Source organism: Monodelphis domestica, chromosome 2, assembly GCF_027887165.1.
Source record: "Monodelphis domestica isolate mMonDom1 chromosome 2, mMonDom1.pri, whole genome shotgun sequence".
In the NCBI taxonomy this organism is placed as follows: domain Eukaryota; kingdom Metazoa; phylum Chordata; class Mammalia; order Didelphimorphia; family Didelphidae; genus Monodelphis; species Monodelphis domestica.
This window is the reverse complement of record NC_077228.1, coordinates 324,898,309-324,911,167: the sequence shown is the minus strand read 5'-3', so window position 1 is coordinate 324,911,167 and position 12,859 is coordinate 324,898,309. Positions and strand designations below refer to the sequence as shown.

The 12,859-nt window shown below is 39.3% G+C and overlaps 1 protein-coding gene across 1 annotated transcript in view; it reads right to left on the bottom strand.

Moving 5' to 3' along the window:
* CD109 (CD109 molecule) overlaps positions 1-11,847 on the bottom strand; it is a 187,702-nt gene extending 175,855 nt beyond the window's left edge. Inside the window, exons 1-2 of the mRNA XM_007484202.3 lie at positions 11,555-11,847; positions 7,092-7,258 (exon numbers count right to left, since the gene is read on the bottom strand). Of these exons, the coding sequence (XP_007484264.1) occupies positions 7,092-7,258; positions 11,555-11,658 (271 nt within the window). The 5' untranslated portion in view covers positions 11,659-11,847. The remainder of the gene's footprint in view (positions 1-7,091; positions 7,259-11,554) is intronic.
* Positions 11,848-12,859: the final 1,012 nt, after the last annotated feature.

Here is a 12,859-nt window from a genome sequence, read left to right as displayed (position 1 = left end):
AAAAAGTTAACTAGAGTTTCATCTTGCCTCCAACTGTATCCCATTACAAATAAATGTAAAAGGGAAAAAGGAAGCTAAGTGGCTCAGTGGATAGAGAACCAGGTCTGGATTTGGAATAGTTGTAGGTTCAAATCTGGCCTCAGAAACTTCTTAACTATGTAACCCTAGGCAAGTCACTTAGCCCAAACTGCCTAAACCTTTATCACCCTTCTGCCTTGGAACTGATGTTTAATGTTTATTCTAAGACAGAAAGAAAGGCTTTTTTAAAAAAGTAAATAAATGTTTTTTAAAAAGCACTTTAAAGGAATAGAATTTAGCTGTTCTGTTGGCTTTCTTATAGCAATGTGCTTTGTGTACCAATGAATTCTCTCACACTGTGGTAAAAATAGTCTGAAAGGTCCTTATAAGCATGTTTAATTCCCTTTATAGAGTTGCCTAGCCCAGCACCACCCTAGATAAGTGTTTAATAATTGTCTTGGACATGAATAGCCATTGTTATATGATTTTAGTGTCCTGATCCAAATTCCTAGAATACTTTTTTTTTTTGCATTTCACAGGTAAATAAGACTGAATTAAATAAATCTGAAACCCCACCCCTCTATGTTCTTCCCACTGTCACCACCACAATCTCAAAAAAATTAAAATTATCCTGAAAATACAAGTACAGACTGAGTTCTATTAACAGAGCTGCCTGTGAGAACTTGCACTGGGAGATCTGCCTACGCCACATTCTAATTAATATACTTTCATAAGCACTACTGAACTGATTCTGTTCTAGATAGAATTCACAAAGCTGATTTATCGCTTAAGAAAAGGGAAAAGAAAACATCAGAATTAAAGGATTCAAGTGAGCTTGAATCGTTTTCAGTTCATGTTGAAAATTCTATAAAGTCCTTCTTACAGTTTAGGTGTCACAGTAAATGATAAAAAGTCAAAGAAACAAGAATTAGGCAAGGGCAGGTTTAAAGTTCCTTTTCAAATGATTGGGCAAGCCTGAATTCACTTTCCCCAAGCTTTTAGCTCAAGGAGGAAAAAATAAAAAGGTTGTTCAAAACAACCTACATATTTATAAGGTGCCTCATGCCCAAATATTCCAACTGGCCAGTGGGAAGTGGGAGAGGCACAACTCTCGGGCAAGGCCCTGCACCCAGCAGGCTCTCAATAAATGATTGTTGATGATGAGTAACTGAATTTGTTTTACTCTGTAGCTTTTTGTTTATTTGGCTAAGACCTTAGAACAAATTATGAGTGAAGCCAGTTTTCCCATGATTATATGATGGGAGAAAGTATGTCTACAGGGTACCACCCTTAAAAAATATAGAGCAATCTACAAAGAAGCAAGAAAGAAAATTCACAAGTTAAATTTCAAACTGTGAAAATGGAAAAGGACTAGGCATCTGAGTTTGCACAATATCAGAAACATTTCAATTATTTCACATGCCTACACAAATGATAAACTGCTCCCTCCATCCACAAGTTACAAATTAATAAGCTCCTTGTGTTCTTATTTATTTTCTTTCATTCTAATGGAATCATAATTGAAAATTAGCTTAGGGGGACAGCTATGTGACTCGGGGGATAGAGAGCCAGGCCTAGAAACTAAAGGTCCTGTTTCAAATCTGACCTCAAATACTTTCTACCTATATGCCCCTAGACAAGTCACTTGTCCCCAACTGCCTAGCCTTTACTGTACTATTCTAAAGCAGAAGATAAAGGTTGGTTGGTTTTTACAAAAAAGAAAAAAGAAAATTAGCTTAGGAAGGTATAAGCAGTAAAAATACTAACTCAACTCCTATACATTTTAACAATTTTCAAAAGACTCACATATATGATCCCATTTAATCCTCAAATGACCCCAGAGAAGTAGGTAAAGCAGGTATTTTCTCTACTTTTTAATTTAAAAAACTGAAACTCCTAAAGGTTAAGTTCTTTGCATAAGGAACATCAGATCATAAACTAGAGCAGTGGTTCATTAGGTCATGAATCACTTTGGTAGCTGGGTGAAGCCTGGGATTGATTCCCTTCTCAAAATCATGCTTTTTAATAATGGAAGGAAATGCTATATATTTCAGTTAGAAGTTAAGAAAAATAAAGATGCAATTTTTTTCCATTCAAGGCCACAGACTCCTTTGAAATCTATTCATCTTACTCCAGGTTCAAAACCTCTAGCTTTAGAAAAGACCTCCTAGCTATCTAGTCTAACAAACATTATATAGATGAGGAAACAGGAGTCATGGAAATTTTCAGTGATTTGCCCATGGTAATATTAGTAGTAAATGGCAAAGCCAGAACTGAAACGTTCATTTGACTTCTGAATCCTCATCTTAAGGAAGCTAGAAACACAGTGGAAAGATCACCAGGCCTGGAGTTGGGAGGACCTGGGTTCAAACATGACTTTAGACACTTCTTTGCTGCAAAGTGTTACTTCCCTGGGCAAGTGACTTAATTCTGATTGTCTAGCCTTTACCACTCTTCTGTCTGAGAACTGATAGTAAGGAAGAGAGTAAGGATTTAAAAAAGAAAAAAGCCTAATCTCCTGTATTTTCTACTGTAGTATACTACAAATTCATTCTTTAAACAATGTTATAGTAAGGGAGCCATTTAACCTATTCAGAGGGAAAAGAACAAGTTTGGGGAACTTTGGAAGAGGCAGAGGCTTTATTTTCTTACATTTCTGTAGAAAACCTCTCATCTTCCTGAGTTCAAGTCTGGCTTCAGACACTTGCAAACTGTGGTTTTCTGGGCAAATCACTTAACCCTATTTGCCTCAGTTTCCTCATTCATAAAATGAGCAGGAGAAAGAAATGACAAATCATTCCAGCATCTTTGCCAAGGAAACCCCAAAAGGGTCAAAAAGCATTGGGTACAATTGAAAAGACAACCTCAGACTCTAGTTATTTGAAATCCTGTTCATGTACTCTTTCTTATTGTTTGTTTATTTCAGTTTAGAAATTTACCAGTTTTTCATACTCACAACAACTATCTCTCCACTACTTAACATTTTTGGTATCATAACTTATTCTCTCCTTTTTCCCATCCACCTTAAAGAGGTTAGCGCTCAACTTATAAAATCTTTATCTTTAGAGGGCAGCTGGGTGGCTCAGTGAATTGAGAGCCAGACCTAGAGATGGGAGGTCCTGGGTTCAAATGTGGTCTTAAGACACTTCCCAGCTCTGTGACCATGAGCAAGTCATTTAACCCCCATTGTCCAGCCCTTACAACTCTTCTGCCTTAGAACCAATACACAGTATTGAATCTAAGATGGAAAATAAAGGTTAAAAAAAAAAACTTTATCCTTCTATCTCTGCCCTAGATGCCATCCCCTTCCAATTCCTCCAAGACCTTGCTTAAGCAGTCACTCCTTCTCTACACACTTCCAGTGTGTAAATTTAGTTCCACCCAAGCAAATAAGCAATCCATACATAAAAGTCTTAGAAAACCTCCTGGAGCACTGATAACTTAAATGGGTCCACAGTCAGTATAATAAGAATAATAAGAAATAATAGCTAACATTTATATCACTCTTACTATGTGCCAGGCACTGTACTAAGTACTTTACAATTCTGAACCTCACAGCACCCCATAATGTAGTTGCTATTATTATCATTATTTTGCAGATAAGGTTAGAGTTATTATTATTCCCATTTTACAGATGAGGTAGGTGTTATTATTACCCTACTTACAGATGAGGTAGGTGCCATTATTATTCCCATTTTACAGATAAGAAAATGAGAGAATAGGGAGTTTCAAGTTACATAGGGTTACATAGTTAGTACATGTCAAAGGCAAGACTGAAAGGCAGGTCTTCAAGTCCCCAAGGCCATCCCTCTATCTATAACACAAAACCTTGGGGACTTTTTTTTTTAACGCTTTAAACAAAATACTGTGATAATATATATATGTATAACCCAATGGAATTGCTTGTCAATTCTCAGGTGGGGGGAGAGGGATGAGAGGAAGGAAAAAACATGAATCATGGAACCATGGAAAAAAATTTTAAATCAAAATCAAAAGTATAAATATAAGTAAATAAACACAATACTGTGTATTGGTTCTAAGGCAGAAGAGAGGTAAGGGCTAGGCATTGGGGGTTAAGTGACTCACGCAGTCACAAAGATAGAAAATGACAGATGTCACATTTGAACCCAGAACCTCCCATCTCCAGGCCTGCCTCTCTATCTACTTTTTTTTTAATTAAATGGAAGATAATTAACATGCCTTTTTACTCTAATCCTCTAGCGGTTGAACATTTCGATGAAAAAAGATGTGAACATATAAACACCTAATCCTTTATTTTGAACTAGTAAAGTCAAAGATTAGAACTCATATGTATCACAGATATTACTGTGCATTAAGAGTGCATTAAGAGGAATTTTCCCTAATACTGCAAGATAATATATTCTCTTTTGTAGTTACCACCTTAATATACAGAATATAAACTTCCTAAAGAAACTGGCTATACCGTCAAATTCTGGATATCAGTAAATTTTCCTATCAGCCTACCAAGACTTATCCCATCATTGACACATATTGTTTATATGGCAGGATACCATTTCCCTTCTTGCTCACCATTCTATTCCTTAAAATTGTAGGGGCAGCTGGATGGCTCAGTGGATTGAGAGCCAGGCCTAGAGATGGGTGGTCCTGGGTTCAAATCTGGCCTCAGCCACTTCCTAGCTGTGTGACCCTGGGCAAGTCACTTGACCCCCATTGCCTAGCCTTTACCACTCTTCTGCCTTGGAGCCAATACACAGTATTGATTCCAAGACAAAAGTAGGGTTTTTATAAATTTTTTTTTAAGTACAATTGTGACATTATACTTAGAGGGACAAAAAACCCTTTAAGAAAAATTACAGATTTGGAATCTATTCTTGATAATACCAAGTAGCTCCCCACTCCTTCCTTTCTTTCTTTTACCAGTATGAAGAAACTCATAATTATAATAGCAAACTATATATAGATAGATTTTATTTACTTAATACTTATTTAACAGTGTTAAATAAATGATAGAAAAATATTTTATTATTCCTACAGGGATTCAGATTCTAATGGACCAGAAATCCTCTAAGTGTGGCCATTAATATGAAATTATGTTGAGGAAGGGGCAGGAACAGAGAAGGAGAAACAAAGATTCTAGTGGTATTCATTCTAACACTGAAAAAAGGATTTATTCTGGAATTGATACAATCTACAGCTACCACTAATGTAATTCCAATCTCCTTAGGAAAGACATCATCTTGGAAGGATGAGACTCTTTGCTCATCAAGGACTCAAAGAAATATTTTTTATATTAACAAATTGATAAGACTGCATAATAGAAATAGCAATATATTTCTTTACCAAAATAAAAGTAGAAAGGGGAGAGAGTGAAGAAAAAGAAATGGACAAAACAACAAGGGGGAAGAAGGGAGACCATGCCAACAGAGATAACTGAAAAAGGAACAACAGCAGGAGAAGGTGTGAGAGTAAAGATAAGCTCAAAATGTAGTCATTAAAATATTTATTCAAGAAACCTGGGCTATAGGAAGCGTATCCCTGAATTAGTGGAGCTAGAATTTAAAACTCCTCCTAATAAATGAATGCTAAAAGCCTCAAGCACTCTCTAACAGTCATCACTGGTCCTTCCAACCTTTTCCCAAAACTCTTATTAAATTAGCTTAATCCATTCATGTTCAGCAATGTTTCAGTAATAAAAAATAGGGAAGTGCTTGCATTGGAGAGAGATTATACTGACTAATGTTTGGCACCTTCCCTTTTAACCATTCACATTTACCAAAACCTTCTTTGTCACTGAGAAAAAGAAAAAAGAGCCTGCCCTTGGGTCTGACATCTACCTTACTCAGTTCACTTTTGGCAGGATGAGAAGCAAACATGAGGGTACTTTTCTTTTTTTAATCTTATTTTCATTACTGTACAAGATTTATCTGTGCTGACTTTGGACAAATATTTATACCATAAACTAGTCAGTAACTCTCAGAACTTTTGCTGTTCACCCTCATGTGATTTATTTTTTTAGATAACGCTAAAGATGAACATCAATCAATCCTTTAGTTTCTAGTCTCAACTAAAATTCATCAGGACTGTTTTCAGTTTAAAAGAAGTTACTTCATTTTTTATCAATCTTGGCAGAAAAAATTCTCATCCTCTCATTTTCAGCCTGCCATATTTCCCAGTTACTAATTCCTTTTTCTATATTTTCACTATTAAAAAGGGATCATGGGGCAGCTGGGTAGCTCAGTGGATTGAGAACCAAGCCTAGAGATGGGAGATCCTAGGTTCAAATCTGGCCTCAGACACTTCTTAGCTGTGTGACCCTGGGCAAGTCACTTGACCCCCATTGCCTAGCCCTTACCACTCTTCTGCCTTGGAGCCAATACACAGTACTGACTCCAAGACAGAAGGTAAAGGTTTAAAAAAAAAAAGGATCAGATGTCAGACACAGCCTCTGGATCATAAGAGGAAAAGGAGGAGGAGGAGGAATTGTAGTAGAGGTACTGGAATGATTTGTCATTTTCTTCTCCAGTCCATTTTACAGATGAGGAAACTGAGGCAAACCAGGTTAAGTAACTTGCCACGGGATGCACAAGCAGAAGAATTTCTAATTAGTTGTTGATGGGTTTTGTTGTGTTTGTTTTCAAAAAGAGTGGGAAGTAATATAAGTCTAAGGTTCTACTAATGAGAAACTCATTCATCCTCCTGACTCCAGTTTGGTTCTCTTCATTTCAAGGTTTGAGGTCTAAACATCAAATAGCTAAACAGAGCTTTTGGCTTTCAGATTATTTTCATTTTTCTCTATTTGCTTTTCAGATAAGAAGAAGTTCGCAAAATTCACAAAATTAATTTGTAACAGTTATTGAATTCTTTTTCCTCCTTCCCCTAGTTCCTAGGGCAAAATTTTGTACTCATTAAATATGATTAAAAAGACTACATTGCGCCTAGCTGACCCCCATTGCCTAGCCCTTACCACTCTTCTGCCTTGGAGCCAATACACAGTATTGACTCCAAGATGGAAGGTAAGGGTTTAAAAAAAATTTTTTTTAAAGACTACATTGCTCCAGTAATGAAGAGCCCAATGAGAACATTTAACTCACCTCTTTCAAATATTCCTTCTGCTTCCAGGACTGTAATGTTTAGCTGGCTCCTGAGCACTTCAGCCTTCACCAGGACTTGAAAGGGGCTATTCTCCAGAAGTTCCACTCCAATGCTCATGTTGATTCCTGGTCTGATGACACTAGGAGCTGTCACCAGAAAACTGGGCCTTGAGAAGGAGGGAGGGAAATATATATATACATATATGTATGATATTACTCTCCCATCCCCTCATTTTGAAGCACTTTCACAAATTTTACTAGAGAAGTATTAATGGCATTTATACAGGATTTTAAATTTTTGCAAAGCACTTTACACATACATAGTATCCCAAAAGTCTTGGCACAATTTTAATCTATTAAAAAAGTTAAAAAGCCTAAAATTACTCCAACACTTTGGGGATACCTGTATTATTTTACTTGAGTCTTAAGATAATCCTATGATATATTTCCTCCAGATATTAACATTTCCATTTTTCCAGTGAGGAAAAATTTCCATTTTTCCAGGCTGACAGGTAAACTAACTTGTCCAAGGTCATCCAGTTATTAAGGGTCAGAACAAGGATTTGAACTCAGATCTTCATGATTCTAAGTCCTACATTCCATTTACTATATTAATGCCAATCTAATGCTGCTGAAACAGTGATAAAATGAAATGAGAATAATTTATTTTGAGAATATCTGAAATTGAATAATTAAGAATATTCCCTATTAAGTCATCACACACCTACTCCAAGGGAAAAAAAGGATATTATTTACATTTTGCACCCACCAAACGGCATAGAGAAATTGAACAGCCATTGACATATGGAAGATTTGACTCGTATTTACAGACTACCTCATTTTATCAGATTTTTCTTGATTAAAAAAAATAATAATTGTTTTGCCTCCTGCTTCCTCTCACCTTAGGGCATCTGTTCCATGTTCGGGGAAATAATAGGCAAAACTCTTAATATGTTTTTTTACCACACTATAAATTCCACAAGAACAAGGATCTAATTTTATCTAAGTGTATTATTGGATCTCCTCCAATAATGAAGAATGTACTGAAAAAAATAATAAAATTAATTTTAAAAAAACAAGAAAATCTTTACTCACCATTTTTTAAAACCCTTACTTTCTGTCTTAGAACTGATATTAAGCAGATCAAATTCCCTCCCAGCACCAGGAGGGGGAAGAAAAGGAAGGGAGGGAGATAAGCCAATACACAGTATAGATTCTAAGACCGAAGGTAAGGGTTTAAAAAAAAAACAAAAAAACCTGATACCTTTAAGAATGGGTTCCAAAACAGAAGAGTGGTAAGGGCTAGATAATTGGGGTTAAGTAGCTTGTCCAGAGTCACACAGCTGGGAAGTATATGAGGCCAGATTTAAACCTAGGACCTCCTGACTCCTCCTGGCTTTCTCTCCACTGACCTTCCTCACAATTTTTTTTAAATGATCCAGACCTATAATTTCATGTAGTATAAGGAATTCTTGATGCGGACACCTTCTGTCAACACCCTCTGTAGAACAGTAATTCATATATAACTTAAAATTTTAGAGAGCTGTCCAGAGCACAGAAAAATCAAATAACTTGCCTAGACTCACACAGTCTGTATGTGTCAGAGGTGAAACTTGAACCCAGTGACTCAAGGCAGGTGAAGTGGATAGGGTGCTTGCTTGTCCCTGGAGGCAGGATGAAAGGAGTTCAAATTTGGCCTCAAGCACTCACTAGCTGGGTAACCCTCAGCAAATCACCTAACCTCCACACAGTGCCTGGAGAGCATCTAGATAAAGCATCCTTTTCCTCAGAGTAGATGTCTCTTCCAGAGTGTCCTAGAAGTGACAGAACTTGGGGACGGCTGGCAAAGCCAAGGATCCAAGGCCATTTCCATGCCTCAGTGAAGAAGAACAATGAATAGCAACAACAGCGGTTTGATTAACAGTCTACTTCAGCTGGAACAACCTCCAGGAAGTGATGCAGAGCGAGAGGAGCAGAACCAGGAGAACATTGTACACAGAGACTAATACACTGTGGTATAATCGAACGTAATGGACTTCTCCATTAGGGGCGGTGTAATGTCCCTGAACAATCTGCAGGGATCCAGCAGAAAAAAACACCATTCATAAGCAAAGGATAAACTATGGGAGTGGAAACACCGAGAAAAAGCAACTGCCTGAATACAGAGGTTGAGGGGACATGACAGAGGATAGACTCTAAATGAACACTCTAATGCAAATACTATCAACAAAGCAATGGGTTCAAATCAAGAAAACACCTAATGCCCAGTGGACTTACGCGTCGGCTATGGGGGGTGGGGGGGAGGAAAAGAAAATGATCTATGTCTTTAACGAATGCTTGGAAATGATCAAATAAAATATATTTTTAAAAAAAAAGTCTACTTCAGAGAGTCAGGAAGATAGATGTGATTTGGGTTCCTGATTCCAAGTAACAGAATTTTATTGACTACTAGTTTTGTCCCTGGGTTCGTGTTGGGGGGGGGGGGGGGTTAGGGGGTTGTTGTTATTGTTGTCTGTTAAAGCCTTACTTTCTATCTTAGTAACAACTCAATGACGGAAGGGCAAGGCATAGAGTTAAATGATTTGCCCAGAAATCACACAGGTAGGAAGTGTCTGAGGTCAAATTTGAACCCAGGTCCTCCTAACTCTAGGATCCACTTATGCCACTACACTGCCCCAGTTATGTTGGGTTTGTTTTTGTTTTTATTTTTTTTAAATCTTACTTTCCATTTTGGAATCAAAACTGTGTATTGGTTCCAAGGCAGAAGAGTGGTAAGGGCTAGGCAATGGGGTTAAGTGACTTGTCCAGGGTCACACAGCTAGGAAATGTCTGAGGCCAGATTGGAATATCTCACTGAACCACCCAGTTGCCCCAGATTATGTTGGTTTTCAACAGATCAGACAGGCAGTATGAAAGAGGGAAGGGAATAAGTATTTACATAGTATCTACCACATGCCAGGTACTGAAGCTAAGAGCTCTACAAATTTTATCTCATTTGATTCCCATAATCTCCCTTCAGATTGGTGCTATTATTACATTTGAGAAAATCAAGGCAAACAGAGGTTAAGTGAAGTGACCCAGGTTTACAGGGCTAATAAGTGTCTCAAGCCAAATTCGAACTCATAATTTCCTGACTCCAGGAGCAGCACTCTATCCACTGCACTCTGCATTTATTGGCAATAAGGCAACACACATTTAGTAAGCCTTTACTGTGAGCCATGTAGGAGCAAGCTAGAGCTGATGGATAGCACCTCTAATCCAACCTCAAATACTTACTAGATGTGTGACTCTGGGCAAGTCACTTAACCTCTGTGTGCCTTAATCCACTAGAGAAGAAGATAGCAACCCACTCTAGTAACTTTTCCAAGAACACTGTATATAGACTGTATTGGCATCCATAGGGGCAGAGAAGAGCCTGGCACTACTCAACAACAACACTGGCCAGGCACTGGACTAAGTGCTCAGGATAAAACTACAAGAAAAAAAAAGACAGATCTCGCTTTCAAAGAGCGTATACTCTAATGGAGAAGGACAATTTACAAAAGGAAGCTGAAAATCCAAGCTCCTCTGGGACATCAAGTTGATGTGTCCTCACAACATGTGAGATCAAGTCAGTCCATACCGAAGAAAGTACTTTTTTTAATTAATTAATTCTTTTCTTAACTAATATTTTTTTTTAAATGGGTCTCTAGTTGAGTGTCTATTTCGTTTCATAATCTGACAATCCTGAATATATGTCACAAAACCCTGGTTTTCGTGGACCAAAAGATTGGTATCAGGAAGTAAATCAGAATGAAGGGTTGGGCAAAAAACCTAGACATAGTACAATGGGGGGGGGGGGGGGGGGAAGGGGAGGGAACGCCTTATTCCAAGTCAAAGGAGTTGTATTCAAATCTCTATTCTTGTGTGTCCTTGGGGAAAAATCACTAAACCCTTCTATGTCTCTGTTTCTTCCTCTACTTATGGGGTAGTTGGCTATGATGACCACTAAGGCCCCCTTCAGCTCTAAATCTATGAATTTACTATTGAATAAAGGAACGACATAGTTACGATCCACAATATTTCCCCACCCCACCCCAAGTTCAGGCTTCCAGAACGTGAAATATCTGGAGGGCCGGGTGGGGGGAGAAGAGCCCAGGAGTGACTTAAAGAAAAGTAAACAGAGAACTACATTTTGGGCCAGTTTCGTGGGATACAAGTTTTCCCAGCCAGTCCTTTCCAACACTCAGATTCTGCCTCTGTTTTCCCGGAGAGATGTGGGCCCCAGCTCCAAAAGCCCATTTCGCAAGCGAGTCCGCCCAAATCTAAATTACCACTCGCAGCCCACCTCCCTTCTCCTCCCCGCCCACCCCGCACCCCTAATGAGGCAACCTCCCCTTTTCCCATTCTCCCTCCCTTCCATTCATCCGGTTCCCTCTATCTCTCCTCCCTCCCCGCCTCAGCTTCCCCCCATCTCTCCATACCCCGCAGCTGCTGGAGGAACCCAAGACGCGATCAGAAGGCACAGAAGGTGGGGAGCGAGGAGCAGGGAGCCCCTCATTTTCGCAGCAGCGTCAGGCAGCTGCATCCTGCTTCGGAAGAACCCTGCAGATTCCGCAGGAGGTGTTTCAGCCTTCTAGTTCCCTCCTCTGACAGCAGTTAGTGGGACTCTCAACCCCCCTTCTCCGCTGCTCGCTCCTCCGAGCTTGGCCGTGCGAAAGGGAGCGTCGGATTGGGGCAGTGGAAGATCTAAATTGAGCCTCAGGATGGTGGCTCCGCCCCGCTTCTCTCCTCCCCGCCGCCCTCTGGCTGGAGATTCTCTCCGTCTCCTGCCCTGGCAGCTCTTGCAGATAGCAGGGACCTGGTGACAACTTCCCAGGGCCCAGAACGTGGGGCTCTTCGCCCTAAAGTGGACCACCTCGGCCGCTGCGACCTCCCTAAGCCGACGGTGGGCATCCACTGGTACAAGCTCTCAGAGACTGGGTTAGGGTTAGTCACCACCGTTCGCAGAAAGCCCCTATTTTACCGCGTCAGGGAATGGATAAACAGGCGTACCCCTTGTAAAAGAAATGAAGTACTGAGGAACTTAATGAAGTGGGAAAAAACCGATCATTGGCCCCTGGTTACGAGTCAGCATCCAGAGATGGCGAAGCCGCACACCCGTCTAACTGCTATCTTTTCTGGAATAGGCTTAAATGTGTATGACGGAGAACAAGTCCCCCTCGCGTTTTTGGTTTTTTGTTGTTTAACTTTTAAATTTTGCTGCAGATCATTGGGGTCTGCTCAGTCAGGAAACCGAAATACTTTCCGACAGAAGATTGAATTAATCGAATTATTTCTAATAGTTTTCTAATATAAGTAAAACTCATCCACAAAGATGCAGTGGGAAGGGAGCTACATTAGGGCTCAGCTACTTATCACCTTTATGATAGACCTGAAAATGAGGGAGTTAGGCTACATGATCTCTACCCACCCTTCCCGCTCTATAACTATGATCCAATTATATAAGTAGTTACACTCTGGAAAAAAAAAATCTTAAGGGAGTGGGCATCTAGGTAGCTCAGCAGTTTGAGAGCCAGGTCTAGAGACAAGAGATCCTGGGTTCAAGTTCAAAGCTCAGACACTTCCTAGTTGTGTGACCCCCTACCTGTGTAAGACACTTAACTCCCATGGCCTAATCCTTACTGCTCTTCTGCCTTGGAACATACAGTACGGAATCCAAAAAAGTTAGAGTTTTAATTTTTTTTTTTATCTTGGGAGAGTGTTTTTAGTTTTTAGTCTACTATATC